The 12,743-nt window shown below is 42.4% G+C and overlaps 1 protein-coding gene across 1 annotated transcript in view; it reads left to right on the top strand.

The window, feature by feature from the left end:
* The window catches only part of plch2a (phospholipase C, eta 2a), a 155,457-nt gene that overhangs the window by 97,969 nt on the left and 44,745 nt on the right, over positions 1-12,743 (top strand). Inside the window, exons 3-5 of the mRNA XM_041945891.1 lie at positions 4,643-4,789; positions 11,180-11,423; positions 11,696-11,825. Of these exons, the coding sequence (XP_041801825.1) occupies positions 4,643-4,789; positions 11,180-11,423; positions 11,696-11,825 (521 nt within the window). The remainder of the gene's footprint in view (positions 1-4,642; positions 4,790-11,179; positions 11,424-11,695; positions 11,826-12,743) is intronic.

The following is a 12,743-nucleotide window of genomic DNA, read 5'->3' as shown; positions in this document are numbered from 1 at the left end:
CAGCCCAAACAGACCTTTTATTTGGTTGGTTGACCTTGGTGAAGTTGCTCTTGTCAGTGTTCATCGAACACAAATGTACAGTTTATGACTTACGTGCTGTGTGCCATACTGTTTTCCATCTCATGGGAATGCCCATACCGTCCTGGTGTCTAGTTATTTTTGTTTTGTGTCATATCAAGTGATTTTCACAGCACTTCAAATGTGTATCTACACATACAAATATGGGAGACATTCTGAAGATTCTATAGATAGATTCTACATTGAGTCTAAATGACCTTTTAATTGCCCTGCACATAACACAGGAAGAGTGTACCACCTCCTGGAGCCTCAGCACCAACTGTGAATACAAAGTCCCAAACCACTCAACTGTTGTTTAATTGATTACCGGCCTTTATTATCCAAGCTTAATCAGCCTTCCGTAGGCTATGACTAACCTTTCCAGTGAAATGAGTCAAATGCGTCACTTGCTGCTAAACGGGTCTGTGCTTTTTGTTCTGTATGTGGAGCTTCTTGTATTGACATTTGATATTTTGAACATGTGTGTGAGTATGAGCAGCAGTTCTGATTTCTTTAAATCCATCTTTGAAATATTTTTGAGTTGCTTTGCACTGATTTCATTGGTTGGTTGTAGCAGCAGGCTAAAATGTTTGATCAATGATGTAAAACTTGGACATCTGTAGCCTCCGCTGACAGCTTTCACTTTACCTTAGGGTTAAACCCACAAACCCTGCTACGTTTATGTGAGTGCTCCTCAGTAAAGCGCAGTAGGAAGACATTTCAAAGATTGAGTTGACTTCTCAAGGGGATTCCCACGCATAGCCAGCTACTGTACATCACAAGAGCAAACACATTCTCCTTTTAGCCGAGTGGCAGGGGAGCGCGAGCAGAGCGTGGCCTCCTTCCCTGCCTCCTCATCCGTGAGGAAATGGTGTTCAGGGCAACCGCACACCGGAGTGTGCTCCACATTGAAAGAAGTCTCTTTGGTAGCAGTGTGATTAGATTTAGTCTCTCATGGCACCGCTGAAATCAAATGTGTGATTGACTCATAACAATCCCACTATTTCCTTCTGGACTTAGCTCCACTTCCGAGAGCGGCTCAGATGCCTGAGTTTCCTTCTAAAGTCAGCACAGTGAGCGCACATGGCGGGCTGACGGTGGGGCTCTTGACACAGGCAGTGACATCAGCAGAGGTAAATGTTGGCCGAGAGACTGTGATGACTATTAGAGAGTATGCAGCTTTGACAGGAGGTGGAGGTGGAGGTGGAGGTGGAGGAGATGGAGATGGAGATGAAGGTGGAGGTGGAGCTGGAGGAGGAGAAGGATGAGCCACTTAGATTGATGTCAGGAGAAATGTTTTCAGCAGTGTGCCATCCTGACCCCCCTGCAGAGTCATGATGCTCTTATTCCAACCAAACTTTGACAGCAGCTCATTTCATGGATTGCTGCCCCCTCTCCAGCTGAGAGAGTGCAGATCCTCGGCTCTGTTGCAGCCGCTGGCCGTCAGGCGCTGCTGCCAGCCGGCAGCTACAGAAATAACTCTTCCCTTGAAATCAATAAAAAACTGCCCTACAGCCGTGTTGCATTTATGTTGCATGACAAAAGTCCAAGCTGTGAAATCGTTAAGGGTCAATTGGTTATGGATAATATGCTCCTTTATTCTTCCACAGTACATTGAAAACCAATTACAAATAGCATTGATAATTGGTTCGTTGAGGTGTGTTTTGTGTAATGGCTCATGCACAAATTCACTAAATGATTTTACAGTGCTCTCAGTAATTGCAGGACATGGAATCTAGTCAGTGTCGCTTACGTGCCGGTCGGGGGGTCGTTTGAAGTGTTTCAGGACTCGTGTTGATGCCATGCTCCTAACTTGAGGACTCCAAATATGTTTTTCAAACAGTTTTTTCTTCTATCTGCTTAAATTTTGTCTAGAGCCAAGCAGTTATACAGAAACTTTGTCTGAATCAAAGGAGTTTGAAATTGGCAAAATGTCTCAATTTTGTCTGAGGGAGTGTCAGAAACCCCTGTATTGGGCTAATTTCACAGAAAGGATTTGGTTCACAGTGCGTACAGTGGGATCAGTAGGCACCCTGTGATGAAGAGTTGCTCTGTGGGCACGGTGGCGGCTGCAGTATTGATTCTTCGGTCCTTTCTGTGTCTGCTGGGCAGGCTGTCTCTGTCACTGGCTCATTCACTGCAATAGTCTACATGTTTCCATGCTGATACGGATCTTGAGATAATGAGACAATCAAACTCTTATTGTGGAGTAACTGTCTTAAAAATAAGTCATGCACCACAGAAGTATCATTAATCAGGATAACTGAGACATGCTGATGAGATAATTGGACCTCAAAACTAGTAGCACCTGTGGCTGCTCTTGGCATCCTTAACTAAGAATATGACTTCATATTTGCGTCCTGCAGATGGGGCAGAGGGTAATAGAAGGTTAACAGTTAAGTGTTTGTTAATATGCTGCACTTTGTGAAAATCCTCCATAAAATTATTGCAGTTGCAAATTGCAATAATCCTAGAAAAATTAGGCTGGCCCCTCGGTGACAGTCTTAAAGTGGCTCAAGCAGCATCTTCTACAACATTTAAATCAACAGTGAGATGATTCATTTTCTAATGAAGACAAAAAACTGAACATGGCTTTCAGTGTGTCATTAAAAAGAGATTAAAGCACCACTGCTTGTCTCTAAATCTCTCAGTTGTTTAGGACCAGCATGCATCTTGTCCTGTCTTCTGAACCCTCCTGGACTCTCAGGTCATCCGCTAGCAGTCTGCTAACCATTCCCAGTTCAAACTATCATCATTATCCACTCTGCAGTTGCATCTTTCTTTCTTTCTTTATTATTTATTTCTTTGGTTAAGTCTTTTAATTTATTTCACAAAGCTGTAGCACGTAATGAAAAGCACCTCGCCTTTGAAGTACCCCTGACCTGTCTGGCCATTTAAAACTTTTACAGTGGGTGTGTAGTCGTTTAGTAGTGAAGCCTTTTACACAATGCTTTTCTTTGCCAAGCTGTTCTGATTATCCTGTTAATGGACGGCTAACGTGCACGCTGTAGTGAACCAGCCTTGTGTTGGCATGAACTGGTGGCTCGACATCGCACTGGCAGTGCTGCTGCGGAGTTGTGCACTTTGCAATCGAATTGTTGCCCAGGACATAAGGACATAAGGTTAGGGGAACAGGACTGAACTACATTAACAAAGCCCTGGAGGGTGGGCGCAGTGCAGTGAGACCACAGTCAGGCCAAATCAATGCTCAATTAGAGCAATCCATCACTGCTGGTTTGCATTACTTACTTACACAGCACATATTTTGGGTGTCCACTGAGCACAAAGAAAGCACGAAACATCAAGAATACTAGTAGTAAATCAACCCTGTTATAGGTAAACAGGGTTGATTTACCAGTAGTATTCTTCATGAGTCAGGTCATTTTTACCACTCTGCACACTTCACATTCTCTTTTTAACTCTTTAACATGCTGCCATTCACTAGTACAGTTTTTTTTTATTGACTGTACTGAAAATTGTTGTACCATTAGTTCAGTATGCAAAGATGATTGTCAACAGAACGTTGTTTTACATTGCATTTTAGTTTTCTTGTGTTCTGCAAAGAGATTCTGCTCTAATGCCATGTTGATACCATGTTAGCTGTCCTTTTTATTCCCTAGTTTTGAAAATTATGGTGGATTAACCACAAATAGTCATTCCAGTGTTGTCAATATATTTTTTGCAGAAACAAAAACAGCTTTATTTGTGACCAGCCTTTATTTGTTTGTGCAAACCTGTGTTAAGCAGCAGCCATGTTAAATATTGTGTGTGGTAGTAATGTGCTAACCTTATTTAAATACATGTGTGTTCTGGGTTGGCCTAATTTCCTGCATGTTGCAGGGGAAATGTTGAATAGGATGTGACAGACACATGATAATTGATAGTATGGCCACATAGGGTGTAACCGCAGCCCAGGGGCAAGCGGCTGTCCACACAGGCCTGATTACCGCACTATTGGCTTCCTGTGGAGGAGCTGTCAAATTCACCCCCAAAATAATAGCAAGGACACACAGTGGCTTGGCTGTTTTTTTTCAGTGCCACTATTAAGTATTTGGCGTGTCTTATTAAAGCCAGTCTTATTCTCTGGATGTCGTTTCGTTCCTAGAAGGTGTGGAATGATTTATGTTAAATTTAGGCTGCAGTATGAACCCTCACATGCAGAAAGAGCTCCTGCTTTTATTGATTTTTTTCCTGTGGTTGTTGCTCTGTCATAGTCTACAGTGTGAAGTAGAGGTCTTGTTAAACGCCTTTTCGTAATTGCTTCTCGCCGTCGTATATCTTCGCTCCCTTTCTCTTCCTCCCACGAGACAAGCGGGAGCCTGTCAGCAGTGACAGGCATATCCAATACATTTGCTTTGCATTGCTGTGTGTTCATGTGAGTGCATCAGTAAACAACTGGGTTCTGCAGGGAATGTTGTGGAAATGCATGCACACACACACACACACACACACACACACACATGCTCAGTCTCTTGAATATAAACATGTTCTGTATGCACATGTCTGTCACACTTTTTTTCAGTCTCAGCGCACACTGAGTAACAACTTTTTTTTTTCTCCTGTCTGACTTGTTTCCTGCCTGCAGTGGAGAAATGTATGAGCTCCATGCAGATGGGGACCCAGATGGTGAAGCTCCGCGGCGGCTCCAAGGGACTGGTGCGGTTCTTCTATCTGGACGAACACAAGTCCTGCATCCGCTGGAGGCCCTCGCGCAAGAATGAGAAGGCCAAGAGTGAGTGTCTTCCTCCTTCTTACAGTCACAAGAAAATAGCTTTTCAAGTCTGTCATGCTCCTGCAGCTCCAGTGCGTTCATGGCTCAAACTCGTGGGAAGCCATCAGTGCCATATTTAATGTGACTGGGAAGGGCTCATTGAATGTTCCCAGGCATCACATCCACCTAGTTTTACTCTGAATCTCCATATATCGTCCTTCCCAGAGGCTCTACCTGGAGGACTTTTGAGAATTCAGTTTGTCAAAAAGACAATGGCCACAGCCTTTTTTGTAAACAGATAGTGAGTGACTGCAGCAGCTCATGAGCTAATCTCAAGACTTGGTTGAAGACAAGACATCAGATATATCAGATAATATTTTACCCACAGTATGCAAATAAGAGCGTTTACTGCGACAAGGAAATGTTCAGGTGAGACATAATGAGGGGAGGCAACACTGGTCAGCAGGGTGATCCCTGACGAACGCTCAGACTGAAGGAGGAGCTGGGCAGCACTGTGATCGAAAACTTTTCTGTCTGTCTGTTACTGCAAAAGGTAAGTAACATCATCAGAATTAGTACTTAAAGGGGCCCGAGGCACTGAGCTTTAATAAACGATACAAGATTTTTAGCAAGCATTTAAATACAGCATTGTTAGCACATTGCAGCATATGTATATAGACGTATGTTGCTGCCACTTGTTGACCAGCTCACAATGAGATAAACAGAAAAGGGACCCACTCACAGAAAACAGCTTCTGACCTGTAGTAGTGCTGCTACTGCAGGTCAATATTTATTCATCTGTTCATTTTAGTCAGGGGCAAGTCTTGTGCGTGTTTGCACGGGGGCCCTGGGAGCTCAAAGCACTGCAGCTTAAGAAAACACAAGCAAACAGAGAAAACACAAGCAAAAAGCAGCATTTAGAAAAAAGGCTGCACAAACAACAGAAACCCTTTCCAGGGACGATAAAACGTGATGAACACGGCTGGACGCCCCTGGGACGTGCCTGTTGTCCCTCGGTAAAGAAAGAAATCCTCCAACATTCCATTCCGCATTTTCCAGCCGGTTACTCATCGAGCCAACTCCAGTAACTTTATGATCACTAACAACAGCAACAAGGTGTCCCAGCCAAGTTCATCACTCGTTAGTGTCCCCTAGAAACGGTCTCCATCGTCGTCTGTGCTGCTGGCAGCGTTTCTGTATTTGCTTGTGTTTTCTCATTCTGCAGCAGTTTTTTCTAAGCTCTGTGCATGTGTTATCAGATTTGGTGAAATGAAATGTATTAATTTGCTTGTGTTTTGTCTATTTGCATGTGTAGCTCAGTTTGTTGAGCCGTCAAGGCCGCTGTATTTTGCTTTTTTTTTTTTGCCGCCATGATGATGCAGCGCCTCTCCCCACTGGCCTGCCTATCTCTTTATGTTTGACAGGCTTTTAGTTCTACTAGATTTAATTCTTGCTCCCATACATCCCCACTGGGATGGAACTGCTTTTGTTGTTTTGAACTGGACCTTTATTTCCCCTCACAGTATCTACAACAAGCAAAGCAAAGCATTTCCTGCAGCCTTGCAGAATAAAAGAAGGCAAAGGAACAGCTTCCAGTATGGCTGGGCGTCTCACGGGGGCTTAGAGCTCAGTTTCCTGTTGCTCTCCCTCCTCTGTAGCCCTGGATTTAATAAGCTTCTTAAGTCGACTTAATTATTCATCAGCTTTAATCTGCCCAAACAGTGTCTTACACACACTTGCCACTAAATGAAAATGACACACACACACTTTACAGGCTAAATACTGAGACCTAAAAACTAAGTCATGGAATTTATCCTAAATCTTCAAGCTTTCACGGTTGGATGAGTAAAACAGATATAAGCTACTTTCACACATCAGAGTGGGAGCAGCGCACTTAGAACATGGCTTCGTTTCTGTTAATCCACCCTCCACACACTTCTTACAGACTGAACATACAATTCAAGTTGGAAGTTTACATTCACCTTAGCCAGAGACAGTTAAACTATTTTTTCAAAATTTCTGACATTTAATCTTCATCATTTATTTCAGCTTTTATCTCTGTCATCACATTCCCACTGGATCAGAATACATATGGTTGGTATTTGGTAGCATTGCCTTTATATTGTTAAACCTGGGTCAGATGTTTCGGTATCCTTGGCCATTTTGAAATTGCTCCCAAGGATGAACCAGACTCGTGGAGGTCCACAAAAATAAAAAAAGGCTTATTCTTTTTGAGTCAAGTGTAAATTTGACAGCAGGTCTTAGAATACACCCACAGGGACGTCTGCAAGTGGAGTTTTGCAGGCTGTGTAAATATATAAGAAAGTGAAACAACAGCTGGAAACTTTACATGAGTCATGCACAAAGTAGATTCTCTATCCGACTTGCCAAAACATTAGTTTTTTAACATGAAAACTGTGGAGTGGTTAAATGAGTTTGAATGACTTCAACCTCAGTGGATGTGAGCTTATGACTTCAACTGTTAGCACCCCAGTAAATTCAAGTAGAAATGACACGCTGTCTTCTCTTAGCTCTACACCTGTAGGTCAGGTCAGGACTGACAGTCACGTCTTCTATTTCCTATGAATACATGTTCCCAGCTTTTAGTCACACCCCAACTGACCGAGCCTCACCTTGTCTGCTGCCTGCATCCCTCATTTGATACCTTGATACGCCTCAGTCTCTGGAGGAGGGTACAACAGTGTAGCCGTCGTAGCCTTTTCTGGCAGCACATCTCCTGGCACTCTCTGTGGTGGTCTACTGCTGAGCACCCACAGGGACAGACTGAGTGACAGGCAACACTGCAGGCTTCTGGTCTGCTCACACACAGACCTGTATTCCTGGCAGCGGATTTGCCACCAAAAATACACATTTTGACCAAAGGAACCAGCCAACAAACAAAACATAGCAGTACAGTCTGATAGTGTTAATTGGGACTCAAACCACACTGTTTTTGGCAGTTTATAATTATTTTGTTTTATCTTTCGGATTATGTTTCTGCCACAGTGGCTCAAATTTCTGTGAGCTGGCTTGAGCTAGCAACATGAAACTGGGCCCCATAACTGTAAATAACACGTAAGCATGTGCACATTGGCTGATTGGCCACATGGCGGTGCTGTAATTAAAAGCCAATTAAGAGCCAAAAATTGAATCAATTTTGAAAAGGCCACGTTCCTCACACCGTAATTTGAAGGTCCACAGAATGTGTTGTACACCAAAGCCTCCTGGACCACCAAAGTCTGCCGCCGTGGATTTTCCACCATTTTGAATTTTTTTGAAAAACAGTAAAATAAAGAGAATGTGTTGGATTTCGATTCTGTCAAGAGCATGCCAAACCAGCAGTCAGCAATGAAATCCTGACCCTGAATCCATGCTGGCCAATCAGAAGCCTGATTAAAATCTATTTCTGGGAGGCTACTAGAAGTCTGAACCCTATATTACTAATCCTACAATGGCAAAGGCATGGCCTGCCTTAGGATTCGTCGACCGAGTCTTGTCTCACATTTCCAGCAGAGGATAAGTCAATTTACAAAAAAGTCCAAGGAATAAAATGCAGCATCAGACTTACTACTGGAAAGTGACACAGATAGCTGTACTTTGAGTTTAGCGCTGCTGAACTAAGATGGTGAACATGGTTCACATCATACATACATTACAATGTAGCTCAAAGCTCTGCTGTGTCCACATACAGCCTCACAGAGCCTCTAGCACAGCTGTAGATAATGGCTCAGTGCTATCAGGCACTTTCTCAAACTCACTAAAAATAGCAGAAATAAAGCCACTCTTAGAAATGGAACTGGATACCCATTAAATAGCTATAGGTCTGTCTCAAATCTTTGTTTTATAGCTAAGATCTTTTGAGAAAGTTCTCAGTCATCTCAGCAATTTGGTGAACTCAAGTGGTCATTTTGATCAGGGTTCTGACCTCACAGTACTGAAACAGCTATACGATCTACGACTGCATATTGAATCAGGTAGAAAAAAATCAGTCTTGGTTCTATGTCTCAGTGCAGCCCTTGACACTGTAGATCATGGGATACTGCTGAATATTTTGGAACATTGTGTCGGGTCAGGTCTTATTTAGAGAGCCAGAGCTGCTTTGCCACCATTGGCACTAATGAGTCTGATCGAGTGGCTTTGACATGTGGAATCCCCTGGGGATCAGGTCTCAGACCTCCTCTGTTTAATCTCTACATGCTGCCTTTGGACTAGATTCTGCAGAGCAATAACATTGATTACCATAGTTATGCAGACGATGCACAGATATATCTGCATAGCTCTCTCGCCAGATGACTTCAGCCCAGTGGCCTTACTGTGTTTGTTCAGTGCAGATAAGTAATTGGACGAGCCAAAGTCTGGTAACAAAGAAAATTAGCATTACGTTTGAAATGTTGGTATTCTATCTTCTCCTCAGATCTCACTTTCACTAAAACAGCCTTCTATCATCCTAAGAATATAGCCAAGGATCCAGATTAAAAACATTTCTCTTCCGGTGTGCTGATGATTAAGCTCTGAAACTTGCACAGTGTTCCTGCTGTATTCTAATATTGCTCTACTGTTCTCTGTTTGCTGTTCAAAAGAGTGAAAACACACAATCAAGGCTACTTCCACTTTGTTTTCATTATATTCTATGTACTTTGTGCTTTCTTATTATAGTATCTTTTAATTTAGTCTGTTTTTAATTAATATTTTATGCGTTTTTTGCATCTTTAAATGATGTTTTATACTGTATATGGATGCTCTTTTGTTTTGCTTTACCTAAAGCACACAAAATTGCTCCTGTGTGCTTTATAAATTGCTATTGGTATTTGCTATGATATCACTGTATAAACAGTGTGACATAAATAAAGTTTGTTTTAAATGGTGCCTTTGCAATGGTGGAAGACGTATTCAGATCCTTTAGAAAAAAGCTGTAATACCATAACATAACAGTCCGGCATTCAAAAGTGTTATTAGCAAAGTTTACTTTCACGATCCAAAGTTATAATGGTGTCCATGTTGTGCAGGCTGCTTATTATTCGTATTGTAATATCTCAAATGTACAAGTGGAAATTTTGGCACTAAAGTTTAGATGGTCAACAAAAGCACCAACAGGAGTCAGTCCCTGAGGTCTGCTCAACTGACCTCATCACCCTCAAGTGTTGCCACGAGCAACTCATCAAATATTCCACAGCGTAGTAGTGGTTACCATTATCTAGCAGATACCTGGTGTATACTACTGCATAATTAATAAAAGTGCTGCAGTCAGGAGCGGCACATGTAGCATCTCCAGCTGCAGGGTTTGTGAAGAACAGTGACAGTCACATGGGAGCACACAACAGCAGCATGTCGAGTGTCATGTTGATGCCATCTTTGACATCCAGTACAGCTGTCTCTGAACCACAGGTTCTATACTCTATACTGCGTGTGCGTATGCGTGTGTGCAGCTATACCACTGCATTATGAATGATGCAGTGGGCATTGTGAATGAGTGTTAGTGTAATTGTTTCATCAATGCAGTATATGGTATGGCTGTTGGACAGAGGTAAATGGAGACACAGGATGTGTGTTGGTGTTCTTTATCCTCTCGGTTTGGAGGGTTTTTGTGTAATGAATCTGGTTCTGAACAAGAAACCAAAGTGCTTATCATGTGCTTTCTGTCATGGGGAAAACTAATGAATGGCTCGAGGCAGTGTCTTCCGGTAAAATGTGATTACAATCTCATAAATGTTGCATCTTAATAAACAGAGCTCTCTGGGCACTACTCATTGAGTTTAGTATTTTAGTCCTCTGAATCATAAAGCATGAAATCAGACTGAAGAATGTCTCCATTAAACGATGCCTATGCCCACAACAGTTCATTCACTATTTGGCCAGGTGGAAATTCTCAAAACCATTAGAATACTCAAGACTTTTGCTCCCTTGTTTTTAAAATATGTTTTATTTTTATCAGTTTTTGACACTTCATGTAAACCTGGAGGTCTGCTGACCCCACTGGTGGAAGTATGAAGAATTTTTACACAAGTACAAGTAGCAGTAACACTGTTTAAAAGTGCTCAATTACGACTAAATGTCTGCTAACATCTGCTACTAAATATTACAAAATACAAACGTGACAAAACGGCCTCTACCAGAGAGTTGTATTATCAATGATAATACATAATTAATGATAGTATGATAATTTATTATACGATCATTAATGAAGATGTACTGTGTGAGCAGCATTTTACTGTTGTAGCTATACTTTAATCAATAAAACTGTGTCATATTTTAGAACCTGATCAAATGTTTTGCATATCAAATACTAACAAAATACTATTACTAGTTAACTGGTACAGTAGAGGTAGAAAGTAACATAACATTGAAAAAACCCACGAAAAGTAAAAGCACCTACCATTAACTTACTCGCTGACTTCCTGTTTGCACCAACAGTCTCCATCGACTCCATCCGAGAGGTGTGCGAGGGCAAGCAGTCGGAGATCTTCCAGCGCTATGCAGAGGGCAGCTTCGACCCCAACTGCTGCTTCAGTCTGTACTACGGAGAGCACATGGAGTCCCTGGACCTGGTGTCCGGCACTGGAGAGGAGGCGCGGACCTGGATCACAGGCCTCAAATATCTGATGGCTGGCATCAGTGATGAGGACAGCCTGGCCAAGAGGCAGCGGACCCGGGACCAATATCCTTCAGTTGTACAGCAGGGTGCACCTTGTGTGATAATGGGTGGTGATTTGAGGACTAGTAACGACTAGCTGTAAAGGATATGTTTTATATAACCTAGAGTGTCATGATCAACATATATATGTGGCTAAAATCTATGAAGAGTTGTATTTTTTCAAAAGAGTTTGTCTATTACATCGACACTTTATGCCCTGGATCGTCACTCTTCACCAAAAGCAGCAACAATAACAATCGTTCATGGTGACTTTCCTGAACCCACCGTCTCATCACATGGCTGAAGCAGACATTCACCGAGGCTGATAAAAATGGTGACGGCAGCTTAAGCATCAGTGAGGTCCTCCAGCTCCTACACAAGCTCAATGTCAACCTGCCCCGACAGAAGGTCAAGCAGATGTTCAAGGTACAGAAACAACAGCGGTGTGTGTATTACAGTGTGTGTTTTTTAGGTTTGAGTTCTGGTAAGAAAGTTTTGAAACCACATGAAGCTCTGCCAGCCAAAGTCCAGAGTGTACCAACAAACTGTCAGGTTTTGCTGGCTTCAAGAAATTTTGCTGCGTAAAAGTTATATATTTATAAATAACATGGCACACACAGAACAACTGCATTACCAAAGAAGAATAGAAATATGATGAGTTTAAACTAATGAAAACCAATATGACAGATCCACAGAAAAGACACTCTGACTGATTGCTCCTGCTGCAGATGTTGGCTCACACACGGCTCAGCCACTAACTGTCCTCCGCTTTAGAGGATTAGCATGCTGCCATGTTAAGCATGTTGTTTAGCCTTACTCCTGCAGAGCAGAGAGCCAGCTTGCTATCACTATGGCCAGTGGCCTGTTGGCGGTCACCCATATGGTGCTGCTGGGACACAGATGGCCTCCGGTGTAACACGGGCTAAAGACACCAGGGACCGATCTGCCTGTGTGTGTATGTGTATGTGCGGGTGTGGGTGTGTACATTCATGAAGATTTGTGTGTTGTCAATCTCTCGACTAGTTTCTTGGCTTAACCTACTTACCGTGGAGGGAGAAAACCTGTTTCCCTGCTTGATGATGTTAAGTGATGAGTGTAACAGCACTGTAAATAGTCTGATCACATTTCAGAGCACATTGCTACATATGTTTTGCATATTAATGAGGATAAATTGCCAGGCTTTCACAATCCTATAAGATGCATAGCTCTATCATACTGAGAAATAGTGTGTCCTATGTATTTATGTCAATATGGGTAATCAAATTATTGGAAACACCTGTCAGTATAGCATGTCAAGTTAAAGAGCAATACAAACTCTAGCCTGCAGCATGATTAGAAACAATC

This window comes from Chelmon rostratus, chromosome 10 (genome assembly GCF_017976325.1).
Source record: "Chelmon rostratus isolate fCheRos1 chromosome 10, fCheRos1.pri, whole genome shotgun sequence".
NCBI lineage: Eukaryota > Metazoa > Chordata > Actinopteri > Chaetodontiformes > Chaetodontidae > Chelmon > Chelmon rostratus.
Note: the sequence above shows the minus strand (reverse complement) of the source record. Positions and strands in the feature narration are given on the sequence as shown.